The sequence below is a fragment of the Pseudorasbora parva genome, chromosome 7, assembly GCF_024679245.1.
Source record: "Pseudorasbora parva isolate DD20220531a chromosome 7, ASM2467924v1, whole genome shotgun sequence".
NCBI classification, from domain to species: Eukaryota; Metazoa; Chordata; class Actinopteri; order Cypriniformes; family Gobionidae; genus Pseudorasbora; species Pseudorasbora parva.
The window spans coordinates 8,510,238-8,525,495 of record NC_090178.1 but is presented as its reverse complement, the minus strand read 5'-3'; the positions used below and the strand labels follow the sequence as shown (position 1 = coordinate 8,525,495).

The following is a 15,258-nucleotide window of genomic DNA, read 5'->3' as shown; positions in this document are numbered from 1 at the left end:
TATTTAATTTATAGTTTATGCAGTGCAGACTGCATATAACTTTGATAACTGTATTAAATTTCTGTATATTTCCTAACTGTTAAGACAGGAAGGACTGGAGTAAACATGACATTTATTATGGGTTTATGTTAGCATTGTTTTAAGTTTACTTAAATTAAAAACTTATATTTTTGAAGCCTAATACTAAATGTAAAAAATAAATAAAAAAAATCAGTAGCTGTATTAATATCAGTAATACTGGCCTTCATTCATAAAAATATGCCATTTAATAAAGTATTTAAAATATACTGTCTTTATGTTGTTTCTACTTTAATTTGATTAACTGTGAAATTATTATATTAAAAACCTACAAAAACATTTTTTTTTATTGCAATTAATTGCGATTAGTCACAAAAAATGTGTGATTAATCTAGTTAAAGTTTTTAATCGATTGACTAGTTTTTAATATTTTGTTAAATTCAACAACTTATCACAGTTATAGAAATGTAATATTTGGCTCAGGTTTTGTTGTTTAAATAATTTAATTGCTGAATTACCAATTATTAATTGAAAACAAATGTGTATGCAGTAATGCTTCTCCTTAACCAACCTTTGTGAATGTTGAGATCTATTTTACTGTGTCTGAATGATAACTTATGACAGATTTCCTCCTCGTGTCGATTCTAAATCTATTCTTTTTTGTATGTTATATGTCAAAATCTGTGTAAATAATAGAAAGGTCGCTGATTAACACTTGCAATTCAGTGTCGTGATGGTTTTAAAAAATATTCTGAAGGTAGTAAAAAAGGTATTAAAAAGTAGTAAATTTAACTTAAGGATTGCTGTATATACCCTGCAATATGGAAGTAATGAAAACTGCAATTGCTAAACTTGCTCCAGAAGGAGCAGAATCTCATTGAGCCCCATGTTAAAATTCTTTACAGCAGACAAAAACATGTTTACAGCCTGGTACAAATTGTGGTTTTGGCCTATACAGCTAATTTTGACCTTCATGATAACTGTGAGGGGGGTGAATTTTTTTTTATAACTCACATTATATAAAGCGTTCTGCATAATTAAGGGCGTGGTTACTTTGAGTGATAGGTGGATAGCCATTTATCCACCATCTATAGTCATTGCTTCACCTAAGCCCCGCCCACATTCCACCTCTTTGCCAATTTTCTGTTATGTGGGAGTGACCCGCAATGACATGCTCGCAAGATGGTGACGCTTAGCTCGTCTCTACTTTATGCTTATCAGAAACCTATGTGTGACATCACGGACACTACGTCCATATTTTTTTACAGTCTATGTTCTGAACATATGCAGTAGTGCCTTAGATTTTAGTGAAAATGTGATATATTTTGTTTAAAAAAAATTGATGCCTTTAAATGCTGTCTAGTTAGACAGCTCACTAGGATTTGGAAACATTTTTGTCACTGTTTTGCCGTTATGTGTTTTTTCACTTAAAACTAACGTTTCCAGTGTGATGCATTTGTTTGCAGATGATGTTGATGCCAAGGATCCCAGTGCTGCTACTCTCTTAGAGGAGAGGGCCCTGCAGAACGGCTCCCTGGAAGAGGAAGATGACGAAGAGGAGGACAAGGAGAATGAGGAGGATGCGACTAAGGGGAACGGAAGTACAGTGGGGATTAAGAAAAGCCTGGAGAAGAAAAGATCAGCTGAGGAGAAGCAAAAACAGAAGCGGAAGTTTTCACGGCTCTCTATGCTCCGCCGCAGACGCTGTGCTCACAAGGAGGACGAGAGTGACCTGAGCGAGGGATTTGAGAGTGATGAAGAAGAGGACGAGGAAGGCGGCGGTCCGGTCGATGGTCTGGGAGCCACTAGGACTCTAGTGAACTCTTTAGCAAGTGAAGGGCGGAAAGGACCACTGACAGGGGATGGCAGCTGGGAAAGTGGTTCAGAGGAGGACGAGGCCGGCACTGCTTTTGACGTCGAGACAGATTCTGACATGAACAGTCAGGAATCTCGTTCGGACCTGGAAGATATGGAAGATGCCGAGAATGCGCCACAACAGCAGCAACAAGAGGAAAATGAACAGCCGCTGCCACCTAGAGAGGAAAATTCGACCCCTCCAGTAACCAACGGCCCTTTAGTGTCTAATGATGCCAGCATCAGCAGTAATCTGCAGGCCATGTCCACTCAGCTCTTCCAGGCAAAACGCTGCTTCCGGCTCGCCCCCACATTTAGTAATGTACTGCTTCGCCCTGCAGCTGCCGCTAACCCCACGCCAGACTCAAACCCCACCCCAATACAAGAAGCCACACCTCCTACTGGAGAAACGCAAAGACACACAAGTCCAGAGATTGCTAATGGAACCAACGACAAAGGTACATTGCATATGCGGAAGTCATTTTGAGTTTTCTCCAATCAATTTAGTGGAGTATATACATGCATTTTATATACTTTATACTTTTGTGATTTGTGCAATGTCTTGGTATTATCACCACAACTGCATTTGTTTTAGGTGTCATATAATCCTTCAGAAATCATTCTAATATGCTAATTTGATTCTTAAGTTATTTCATATTATTGTTTATTATGATTAATATTAACGTATATCCCTTTAATGCTATAATGTTACACTGTCTTTCAAGCACTTATTTCCTCATGGGAGTGCAGATTTAGGCCATATTTATAAAACTAAGATTATTTGATTTGCTGTACACAGACTCTGATTCTGAGGGCAGCGAGCACAGCAACCACTCATTTCCCAGTGAAAAAACCCTTTCTGAGCGACTGGAGATTCTGACCAATCAGGGTCTCATCCAGGTAGTGAAGGTCTTTTTGGATTGGCTGAGGACGAACACTGATATCATCCTCATGTGCGCTCAGGTACTGCATTTTTCACAAGTAAATGGCAGAACCTTTTTTTTTTGCTGCACTTTTGCATACATGTTTGTCTTTGGTCTCAAACAGAGTTCTCAGAGCTTGTGGAACAGACTCTCAGTGCTGCTTAATCTACTTCCTGAGGGCAGCAAAATATTAGAAACAGGTCAGAGAAATCGTTATTATTACTTTTTTATTAAAGTAATGAGATTCCCCGATCACACAATCTTTTTTTGCAGATTTAGGTCTGAATAAGGATGTAACAGAACTCCTGAATGGATGTGAGCAGCCTGGTTTGGTCCAGACATTGCTGTTGCCCGAGGATCTGGCCCTCCGCCACCTTCCTGCCCTTAGTGTAGCCCATCGACGTCTGGATTTCACTAGCCAGCGACCCCCACTTACCCCTCTGGATGAGGTAACATCACATTTACCACTTTATGTGTCATGTGGATGACACTTTCGGCTTTTTGACAGTTCAATAATTTATTTAACAATTTATTTGTGTCATCGATAAAAATTGTGGCATTGTTCATGTATTCAAATCATATATTTAATATAGGATTATAATTCTTCCTTGTGTTTTAATAAAGCTGTGGATTTTTTTTAAAAGAATAGATTTTTTTCCTATATTTCACTTGCATTATAACATTTAAATCATAAAGAAATCTTATTAATGGTACTTTAATACAATTTACCAAAATTGTATATAATATAGACTAAACTACCATTAAAAATGTGAGGGTTAGTAAAAGCCTGTTTACACCTGGTCACTTCATGTTTTTAATGATCTGATAGCTATACAATTTGTTAAAAACAGTTCTTGTTACACTTAGCCACATAAATGTGTCTTTGCAAAAGAAATATAAATTTGATCTTTAAATTCCTATATGCACATTTAATAGAGTTCACATAAACTAAAACAACTGATAGAGCTGCATTTTATTTATCATTTAATTTCAAGGTCAAAGGAGAGGGAGAGGCGTCAGCACTGGTAAAATATTGTATGTTCAGGATTCAACGCTATACATTGTTTAATTTCCTGGGATTTTGCACGTCAGTTTGCTGAGGAGATACTCAGCTACTCCTCTGCAGCGGGCCATATCTGTGGCAATGCATGTTAAAATGCATTTTTTTAACTTGCAGATTAATCTTAATTGTTTAGCGATCGCGGAGTAAAAGACCGTTTAATTTGCCGATATTGCTTTTTATGTAAGTTTGTTCCTTTAAACTCGATGCCGAGTTTTAGTGAAACTACACAGCAGTTGTTCAAGTGAACAAGGCATAATAAGTCAATGGCTAGAAGCCTCCCGCATCATTCAAATCGCATGTATGAGAGCATTTAGGCTTCCCCGTAAAATATAATGATGACGGAAGAAGGGTGGTGGACAAAACTGTAACAGTATGTAGGTAACGTTAGGCCTACTGTGGCAGCATTAGATAGCCGTATGAAAGTGCCAATACATTGAGCATGGATATCTGAAGCGACACCTGCTGATGCCCGTTTCACACATAGTCTACTATGTTTGCGGTGTGTGTTTTTTCCGTACTCATGTTAACAGATTACAGTTTTCACACTGCACGCAGTTTCTGTCCGTCAGTGCGAAGTGCGGCTATCGTTTCCGCACCGAGTCTATTTTTTGTTGTGCTGGACGCGCTGAATTAAAGGGACAGCGCACTGTCTGCATTAAAACAAACATGTATTGATGCGAAAATCTAGTAATTCCCCTACAGATGCATATAATGTAAAGTGTACTCTGTTTTAAAGTCAACACATGGCTTTTTGCCTTGGGTAAAGCAAGGAAAATGGCTTTTAGCTTTAGGTAAACAAGTGAAATAATGGAGAACACTTCTTTCTTGGAGGTGGAAAAACAAAGTTCTTTAGGACCTGCAGGATTTCTTTTTTGAAAAGATTTTAAAAAATTAAAGAACGAGTCGGCTGTTTTTGTCTCGTAAGTTCTAATTGAAAATGTTTGTTATTTTAACACAGTCTATAGCCGGTTTCTAAGGTACTAGGCTATATAAATATAAAGTAATGAATTGAATAAAACATTGTTTAAATGTAGTGAGTTTAAACATGATATCAACAAATGATGACAAGCCATGTTCACTACTTTTGAATTTTAAATAAAAATATTGAATATGTGTTAAACAGGCATGAGGGGTCTACTCTATCCCCTGAGAATGTTGACATCCTAATGTTTTGGATTTTTATTTTTCATTATATACTCAGGCCCATTTTCACATCACAATTTGTTTTTCACATACACTTTAACAACTGAGTAAAATTTGATTTATTCAGCTGGCTATTTATTTTATATTTGTTAAAACCATAACCATATAGGTTATGGTAACACCAAAAGTTTTTATACAATAAATGGAAAGCAAATAAAAATAGTCTCCTCCCCCTTTTTTTCTGATCCGAAAAATGATCCGATCCGTGACTCGTGATCCGAACCGTGAGTTTTGTGATCCTTTACACCACTATAATATGTCCTTGCACGTTTTTAACCATTTTTGGAGGAGTAAATAATATACATGTGGCTCCAACAACCAGATTCTTTTTGTTTGGAACGCATCTCAAACCACCTCCTGAAGTGTTTTTAAAAGATTGATGATTTTAATTAATCTTGAAAGCGGAGGGCATTTACACCACGTATTTTCACCTGGTATTTCATTTTTGTTCTGTTTTGCACAACTGTTTTCATTTTTGATAATACAGAATGTTTCTTGAGCAGCAAATCAGTTTATTAGAATGAATTCTGAAGGTTCATGTGACAATGACGACTGGAGTAATACATTTAAATATTTTAAAATGCATTAAAATTTAAATGTTTTTAAAATAAATACAGCCTTGGTGAGCAAAAGAGATTTATTTCACAAACATCTTACTGACCCCAATTTTTTAAAGGAAGTGTGCAAAACATATAAAAATATATTTATATCAGTGTCATAATGCAGAGTATTGTATTGTTCAGGGAAACTAATTAGCTGGAACCAACTACTTGATTATGCAGAATATTTCATTAAGTGACGTGCAAGCAACATTCATTGTCTTTTGCTTTTTCTCATGTTCCTCCTTTATGTTTTGTTTTCTCTGTGCTGTCCAGTGTGTGGTGCGCGTGTGCTGCATTCGCAGCTTTGGTCACTTCCTCACAAATCTCCAAGGCAACGTGTTGCACTTCAACCCAGAGGCGGGCATCTTCACCAGCATCAGCCAATCAGAGCAGGAGAATCTGATTCAGCAGGCCAAGGCCCAGTTCCGCATGGTAAAAAAACATTATATTTAATTATAATGAAAGAAATAATGAACCAAAGTGTTAGTAGAGCAATAATAGCTTTGCTTCAATTTGCATTAGAAATGTTTTCTCTTGAAACTGTAAATCAGCTGATTTCTTTTGTTTATTCCGATGCATTGGTTCGTTTGGTAATTTCAGTAGCTGTTGCAATTAAATACATGCCAAAATAGTAATGAACAATGTCTCTAAATGATAGTCTACACAGAGATGTCTGTGATAAAGAAAACAAGGCTTTTTCATAAAACCTCACCACATTCGTGAGCTTTTGCTTGAGAGCCATATGTTGCCAAGCAACCATGCAGCCCTTACGAGTAGAACAAATGAAGCTTGAAGTGCCACCTTGCTGTGCCGGTGAAGAGGCGGCCCTTTCTGGTACAATTTCATTAAAACCTTCAGGTCCTGTGAATGAAAAGCATGTCATAGACTGCCAGACATTCATGGAATAAGGCTGTAGTCAACAGCGCAGGTCTCTCATAAGACGCCACCAAATCATGACCACTGCCATCAGTGTGAACTTTCTGTCCCTGCTGTTAACCCAGCCCAGAGTTTGAGAGTCCTGCATAATTCTCTTCTGTTGGTTTTAGTTTGTTTTCTTTTACTCAATTCCAGTTTTATGTATTTGTTCCACAGTCATGTCAGATCTCTTACTTTCCAATTGGATATATGTATCTGATATCTGACCTACATCTAAACACGAGCACTTTTGGCAATTTTTAGTCAGTCATGAGGCAGTAGTGTTAATTTTGTCAACAACCTTTTTTTCTATGACAAAACTAAGGTCATTTAACAATAACTTATTTTAATAAAATGCAATTTCATATATGAAAAATGTGACAAAAAATAAGTTAAAAAATAAAAACCTTTTTTGTCAAAAAAAAAAGAGGCAACAAAATATTACAGACTGTTATACAAGTATCTACTATGAGCTTTTATGATTGCTGTTGCCAGATGACACAAGATTTAAGGTGGGGCAAGTGTTATTTCAAAACCGTCTTAGAAAAAGGACTCGGGCCGAGTGGAATAACAAACTTGTAGTCAGTAACCTGTATTAGTTACACACAGATTCTGCCAAATTCGTTGTCTGGATTACGTATTTGTGAGGCGGAGCTATCAAAATAGTGCTGAGACCCTTTTTGGGGGTAGGGGCGTGCTTGTTTTGGTGATTTGAAATATCAACAACGGTTACCAGATATCACTTACCTCACCATTAAATCCGAATGTTACTTTTGAAAGGATACATTTTCTGCATAGTGTTTAACTTAATCTTTGCAATCTGGCAACCATGCACTTGAACTCTCTATACCAGGGGTACCCAAACTTTTTCCTTTGAAGGGCCAAAAATCAAACTTGATTGAGAGCCGTGGGCCGAAAATATTTTTTTTAAATCATAAATCAAACTGTATTACATTAAAGTTGCTATGGGTTTATTTGTTTCATAATGTTTAAAATCAATATAAAATAACTTTAATCTGATTAACTAATGTAGTTTTATTTGTAAAGTGTTGCATTTTAATGAACAATTAAATGGCCAACAATCCCCAAGTGTTCAATATAAAATACAGTTCAATGCCAAATACACAATGATAAAGATTCATAATGATGACGGATATTGTAATCTTTAAAAAAAGGAACAGACTGTTTGCAAACTAGACACACTGCCTTTGATTGGACTTCTGTGAATAAAAACTCATCTTGCCAAGCTTTTTTTTAAATTTCTCTTGTCTGTGTGCCACTGCCTTGATTTCTCCATTATTGCATTTAATTTGTTGACGTTTATTGACGTTGTGTCGCAAAGAACGCAGTGGTGCACCTTGAATTGCGCATTTACAATATTTTTTAAAATTAATTTACATTTAATGCAAACATCTAATTTCAGTTTACTCCGTTGTAGTTTAACAATAAAACAAACAAAATTATGTAAAATTAGAAATGACAATCTGTGCCGAAGGTATCTCTCTCTCTCTCCTCGGACGGTACGGTGGGCCAAATCAAAGGTTACCACGGACCAATTTTGGCCCGCGGCCCTAGTTTGGGCATCTCTGCTCTATACACTGCGGACTAAAGCACTATTCACACAGAATTAGTATTATCTAGGAACTTCTGTGATTTAGAAATTACTCCCCCACGTCTGAGTTCCATGGCACATTTGCACGGGGTAAGCAAAGCCTGTGATTTTACTCCAATTTACTGACTTTTCTCCCGGATATGATGTCAAGACTTCTAAAAAAAAATCGTTATAGATATAGCTGTATGAAGTCATATGTATCGATATCGTTTTGATTGTTTTATAGTAATACAAATTATTTCATTCAGTTAGAGAACAGACGCTACAGTTAAAAACTGAACTGAAAGATTCGGTTTTAAAGTTAAACGTAAAAGCGCCCATTTAAGCAAGCTTGTCATTGTACTGTTCTGTTGTTATGTTTTTCATTAAGAATAGTATTGATATTAATATTAAACACACCATTCAATCAGTTTGATTCCCAAATTTGTACTTATTCTAAAGTGAAAGTAATCCGTATGGCCGCTAGGGAATTCATAACGGTGCGCGTTAAAGATAAAAAATAAAAGATAAAGATAGAAATGCACACAGGAAATAAAAACCTTGCAAAAATGATATCCGATCCGCCTAATCCTGGCCAAATCACAGATATGTCGATTCGCACAGGACTACTATCACAGGACCGCGGTGTTCGGCGAAATATGGTAGGTAATTTGCGGGGGAATTTTTACTTTACAAATTACAGACATGATTCGCACGGGATTAAGATCACAGACATTCTCTGCAATTATTACAAATCACCAGAGCTCACCAGATCATACTAGTCCCATGCAAATAGGGCTTAAGACTAAATAAAAAAATAGCTGACAAAATGAACACTATGTGTCTGATAGTCTTAGTTCTGGTAATGGCATTCAGGTTAGTGGAATAATGGGAATTTGTAAACATGAATCCAGTAAATAATTCACTGTTTTGGATCCATAAAGTGTCACAGATGAACATGGAATATGTGGAGGGTTTTAAAATGTTATCGGATAGCAGCAGTAGTTTATTCATTCATTTTGGCCCACATTGTTGATCCTGCATTTTTCATAATAGATAGTTCAGTCTGTAAGACATTTATGGTCACAGACACAAATATTCAGTGTTGCCACAGTTACTTTGAAAAAGTAATCTGATTACTGATTACTGATTACTCCTTTAAAAAGTAACTTAGTTACTTTACAGATTACTTGATTTTAAAAGTAACTAAGTTAGATTACAAGTTACTTTATTAGTTACATTCAGCAGTTGCCGACAACACCGCTGCCGCCTCAAAATAGAAATGACAACCGTTTTTGGCAACACACTTTATTGTATTTATGCCCGAGACTGACGGTCCCGACTTTTTTACGCCCCTTTTTTTAGGCTTCTCCTTCGTTTTATATTTATTTTAATAATTAAAATGAACAATGAGATGTGCTGGTGGAAACAACATGAGACCATGATAGCTTGCGCCACTGTCAAGATATGGCTCGCGCAGGGTTAAAGAGTCCGTTTCTTCAGAGCAGCTGCTAGAGTTATGGCCTTTTTACAACTGGTTCCTTCATTCGTTTTCTCTGACCAGGTATCTATCTGATTGCGAAATGACCAGGAGTAGGCCTAAATGCCTTCCGAGAGTCTTTCCAGACGTATTTAATTCCGATCACTCAAACAAACCAATTCAGAAGGTGCATGAAAGCATTTCAAACTAAACCGGACAAATGTAAATATATCTGGTTGTTTAAATCACATGTGTAAATTTTACTCCTGGCAAATAATTAAAAAATAAATGTGTGAGAGCGTGTTATGTTGTAGTCAGATAGATATGACGGTGCTACTGCAACATCGCTGCAGATGAGTAAAGCAAGCCAACGCATATGGCCGTAAATGAAACTTTAAAATAAGTCACACAAAACACAATCATCTTCAATATAAAATAATGAGACTAATGATCTTACCAGTGCTTAGGTCGCTCTCTCTCTCATATTGCGATCATTGAATTTAAAATGAGCTGCTGAATAAAATGCTGGAATCTTTTGCTTTGATGTGAACTCCGTTAAATGAGCATATACCGCGGGAATTGAAGATCGGATTTATATTTAATTTTGCTGAAGTGTAAGAAAGGCTATAAGACAACCTGCCTGTACTTTTTTTTTTTGTTTGTTTAGATTGTGTAGCCCGTTTCGGGTTTTTTGAGCACCGTTGCGAGCATGTTGTGAGCAGTAGGCTAATCTATCAGCTGCCTCAGCTCGTCAGAAATGCCTTTGTGGTGGTATAATAACTAGCCTACTTTGTTTTTAATGTCAAAGTAGTTATATTTCGTTTCGTTTATTTTTTAAGTTCATTTAGAAAAATGTTTGGAGCAATTTTTGTTTGTTAAATTAAAGTTTTAATTTTTTTATGTGACGACCCAGTGAGTTAACCGCATGTTTAATAGCCTAGTCTCTCAAACCAACTCTTGAATTGTCTTGCCTATATAAACTTTAATTTAACAAACAAAATTAGGATAATAAAAAACGAAACGAAAAATAACTACTTTGACATTAAAAACAAAACTGAACTATTTAAATGGCTGCAACAATGTAAAAAATAAAATAAATAAATAAAAAACACGGCTCCAGCCCTCGGGCTGAGAACTTTGATAAGCTGTCGGTTTTTACAAAGGAAAATGACTAAAATAGTAACTCACAGTGACTTGGATAAGTAACTTTAATCTGATTACTGGTTTGGAAATAGTAACGCGTTAGATTACTCGTTACTGGAAAAAAGTAGTCAGATTAGAGTAACTGGCATCACTGCAAATATTGACTACAAAAATCTCCTTCAACCTCAGACACACTCACCGGACAAATGCTCTACCACTGGACTGCAAATCTATGTGAAGACTCTCAGGACTGACAATATTGTTTTATGCTATTGTTAGATGTAACGTTAAGGATGAAACTATCACGTTAAACATGACTTCTCATGACTCATCCACTTTTTAAAACAAAGTTACGCTACTGCATCGCATTATGCATAACTATTGATTCACTATATGTTTGTGTTATTTACATTATATCCACTTAACCGCATATTGCAGAAAACACAGACATTTGATGCAGTTTCACTCACCGCCTGCAACAATCTGCAAATCCAACAGGCCTTAAAACATTCGTTGCCGAAAATGCCAGGAACACACTTGAAAAACAAACTGCATACACACGTACATTTCCTTAATGCTGGTTCTTTGGAAAGGTGAACAAGGTTATCCTTCCCTTACAACAAAAAACACACTTCTTTGGTGATATTTTTTAAAACTTCTTACCTGAGGTTAATGGGCATGCTCTCTCTCCTGCTCTTGTTAGTGTGTGCGTGCACTTTTCCATGAGAAGTGTCCATACAAGGATTTTGCGAAACTGGAAGGAGTGTATATAGCACTGAAATACTGTCATATGTCCAAAACATTTTTTGAAACTTTGGCCATGTTTAGTATGAGAATCCAACTCTTTAACAGTGTAAAAAAAACTCAGAATGCTTGATATAGCATTAGACCCTCCACCCCTTTAACAATTTAAAAGTCTTTGATCAATTTTGTCTTGTCTGAATAAAATATAATTTCTTTAAAAAAAACTGATTCTGAACTTTTGAATGGTAGTGTAGAAACGGAGAACTATTTGGAAAACAAGAAATATGCATGGTATAGTATAAATCTGAAGCAGGAGCATGACTAAATTTCAGTAGGACAATAAGAGGTATGCAAATACATTCCTCTATAAGGGCAAAAATATATATTTTGCAGCTTTTTCACAACTTGTGTTTACTAAAGCTAAAATCTGAGTAATGTTTTGACTTTACAAGGAGGTTATATTGACCTTGGCTCATCTTGTCCTCAGGCGGAGGAGGAAGCTCGCAGAAACCGGCTCATGAGAGATATGGCCCAGCTGCGCTTACAGGTCAGGCCAGCTGTCTGGTATATTTTTAGCTTTCATTAATGCATGTCTTCTTCACAACATTTATTCAAATGTTCTCAATTAATTGGAGCTGTAATGAACCATTTCCTTCTCTCTCTCTCTCTCTCTCTCTCTCTCTCTCTCTCTCTCTCTCTCTCTCTCTCTCTCTCTCTGTCTCTGTCTCTGTCTCTGTCTCTGTCTCTCTCTGTCTCTCTGCAGTTGGAGGTCTCTCAGCTGGAGGGCAGTCTACAACAGCCCAAAGCCCAGTCCTCCATGTCTCCTTATCTGGTGCCAGATACTGCAGTTCTCTGCCAGCACCTGGGGCTGATCAGACAGCTTGCTGCCAGTGGCTGCTTCATCATTATCATCCCTCGCACAGGTCAGTCCACGAGTCTCCTTCCATTTCCGAATGAGGGTTTCTACAGAAATGGTCGTCAAAATGATAACGGTTTTGATATACTTCAAACAAAATTGAATTGTGATGTCTTTTTAAACAAAATCATGCCAAGTTAAATTTCATTTTGAGTTAGTTTTGGGAGTTTGAAACAGCTTGCCAAAGCTAACTTTACATCCATTACAGTTCGGTACAGGAATCAGAACCACGCATCCTCACAGCAGATATTTGTGTTTGTAACGGAGGGATATCATCAAATGTAGGCTACACGCATATAACAAGCACATTTAGCCCAGCACACACCATTGTTTTGGATGTTCGGTAAGTTCCATCACGAAATAGGCAATACATCATAAAAAACGACCAAGGTTGTGAACCCTATGCCTTTAGGTTCTGTATCTTTAGGAACAGTCTTACTGTTACCAAGGACAACACTTCGGTCCAGACCAAACTAACCGTGTGAACACCTTAAATGCAATGCATATGATGCTGTATACTGACATTCTTTTGTTTGCTAGTACTCAAAACATATACTTTCCAGGAATCTCTTCAGTTTATTGTTGTTGTGGCAACCAACAACAGCAAAGCTTAAGTATGCGCTCATCTTAATTTTTAGTTGACCATATAATGTCATGTTCAATTTTTTTCTCCCTTTTCTTTCAAATTATTGATAATATGTCTGCCCCCCCCCCCCCCCCCCGTAAGTTAGTTAGTTTGAAAAGGTTATTTTTTTATATCTAAAGACGATAAAATGTTGATCACAAAATAAAGAAATATTATAAAACCGTCTTACTTTTAAAACTATCTAAAACAAGTTTGACGTATCAAAAATACAAAAACTGAATCTAAAATAAATAAAAAAATTAAGCTATATATAAATATTTAAAATGGACAAATATTTTAAATAAAAATATAAATCATATTTATATTTAATAATAATAAAAATTCTTTAACAGTATATAAACACGACTAAAATAACTGCACAAACTTAAACACAATAACTAGACTGTAAACTGCAGCGAAGCCTGATATTATGGGCAAAACATTTTTTTGAGTCATGCAAAGCATTTTATGTATAATTTCTAAATGATTCCTTAGCATATCAGTCTGACTTAGAAACTGGAAATCACACTGAAAAGGAAATGTATCTGTGAAAAGAGTGGGAGCCTTGGCCACCGATTCTTGAAATCTTAATGGCAGCCTTTTGATTTTATGTGCCAATATTTTTAATTGGCTAACAGTTTTTACACTAGTTCTTTTTAAATGACTACACTTTAAATGATTTAAGATCTAAACTTCTCCAGTTTGGCACCTCCAATGTAATGAAAATTAATCTTAATGGGCATTTTGCACAGAAGGTGCTAGCTGCCAGGAATGATCAATCAATACATGTTTGTACAAATTGCCTGACTGAGATACATTTCTGGCCTCTTGCAGTGATTGATGGTCTGGATATGCTGAAGAAAGAGAACTCTGGAGCAAGAGATAGCATCAGGTTCCTTGAGACAGAGTTTCGGAAAGGGAACAGGTACATCTTGAGCTCAGCAGATGCTAAGATTGAAGTTCTGTTCCAGACTGCAGACCTGTAGAGCATGACGTCTGATTCAAACTGCACCATTAAAACAGTCAAAATCAATGATTTAATGTGTCATGCTTGACCATTTAATCTTACTTATTATTCAACAGGTACATCCGCTGTCAAAAAGAGTCGGGAAGAAGCTTTGAGAGGGACAAATTAAAGCGACAGGACATAGAAGCCTGGTAAGCACCCTCATCTTCACTTCTAGTGAAGCCCTCTAAGGTTTTCTGCATACAGTATCACTGCATTAGTTGTTTCCATTGGCAGGCACCTGTATAAGATGGTGGACAGCTGTCGCCAGCTGACGGGATCTCAGAGCAGTGGAGATGAAGACACTGCTGGCATGGTAACCATTTTAACAGGACACTCATTGGAGGAGCTGACTGAAAGATCAGCTTCCATGAAGGTCAGTTGTGTATTATAAGACTCTAAATAGGCTTTTAAATAGTCATAATAGTGTGGTATTGTTGGGCACTATGACCAAAACATTATAAGATTGTATTAGAGAAGTGCTTCACGATTAATTATTAAAAGATTGCAATCTTGATTCAAAAACCTATTTGATCTTATTTCTTAATAACAACAAATCAGCTATGTCTTCTAAACCTTTGACAAGTATGATTGCAGCGAAATGTATAAATCTGCTTTGGTGCTGCCGGTGAGCCAGAGAGAGCAGTTGTCATGTAGAGATATAAAACAGCTTCACAACTACGCAGTAAATAGTTAATATTTGGTACAGTAGCCTTTTTGTGTAATTACAGAGGTCAAACGTTTCCTGTAGTTTTTCACCAGGTTTGCACACACTGCAGGAGGGATTTTGGCCCACTCCTCCACACAGATCTTCTCTAGATCAGTCAGGTTTCTGGCCTGTCGCTGAGAAACACAGAGTTTGAGCTCCCTCCAAAGATTCTCTATTGAGTTTAGGTCTGAAGACTTTCTAGGCCACACCAGAACCTTGATATGCTTCTTACAGAGCCACTCCTTGGTTATCCTGGCTGTGTGCTTCGGGTCATTGTCATGTTGGAAGACCCAGTCTCGACCCATCTTCAATGCTGTAACTGAGGAAAGGAGGTTGTTCCCCAAGATCTCACAATACATGGCCCCAGGCATCCTTTCCTTAATACAGTGCAGTCGCCCTGTCCCATGTGCCAGGGAATACCGTTTCCATGAATGGGTGGACATGGTCTACAACAATGCTTGGGTAG

At 36.9% G+C, this 15,258-nt stretch overlaps 1 protein-coding gene across 1 annotated transcript in view; it reads left to right on the top strand.

Moving 5' to 3' along the window:
• smg5 (SMG5 nonsense mediated mRNA decay factor) overlaps positions 1 to 15,258 on the top strand; it is a 28,790-nt gene that overhangs the window by 10,998 nt on the left and 2,534 nt on the right. The window contains exons 12-21 of the mRNA XM_067447983.1: positions 1,485 to 2,330; positions 2,672 to 2,835; positions 2,920 to 2,995; positions 3,069 to 3,244; positions 5,937 to 6,095; positions 12,024 to 12,083; positions 12,300 to 12,459; positions 13,912 to 14,002; positions 14,161 to 14,235; positions 14,321 to 14,459. Of these exons, the coding sequence (XP_067304084.1) occupies positions 1,485 to 2,330; positions 2,672 to 2,835; positions 2,920 to 2,995; positions 3,069 to 3,244; positions 5,937 to 6,095; positions 12,024 to 12,083; positions 12,300 to 12,459; positions 13,912 to 14,002; positions 14,161 to 14,235; positions 14,321 to 14,459 (1,946 nt within the window). The remainder of the gene's footprint in view (positions 1 to 1,484; positions 2,331 to 2,671; positions 2,836 to 2,919; positions 2,996 to 3,068; positions 3,245 to 5,936; positions 6,096 to 12,023; positions 12,084 to 12,299; positions 12,460 to 13,911; positions 14,003 to 14,160; positions 14,236 to 14,320; positions 14,460 to 15,258) is intronic.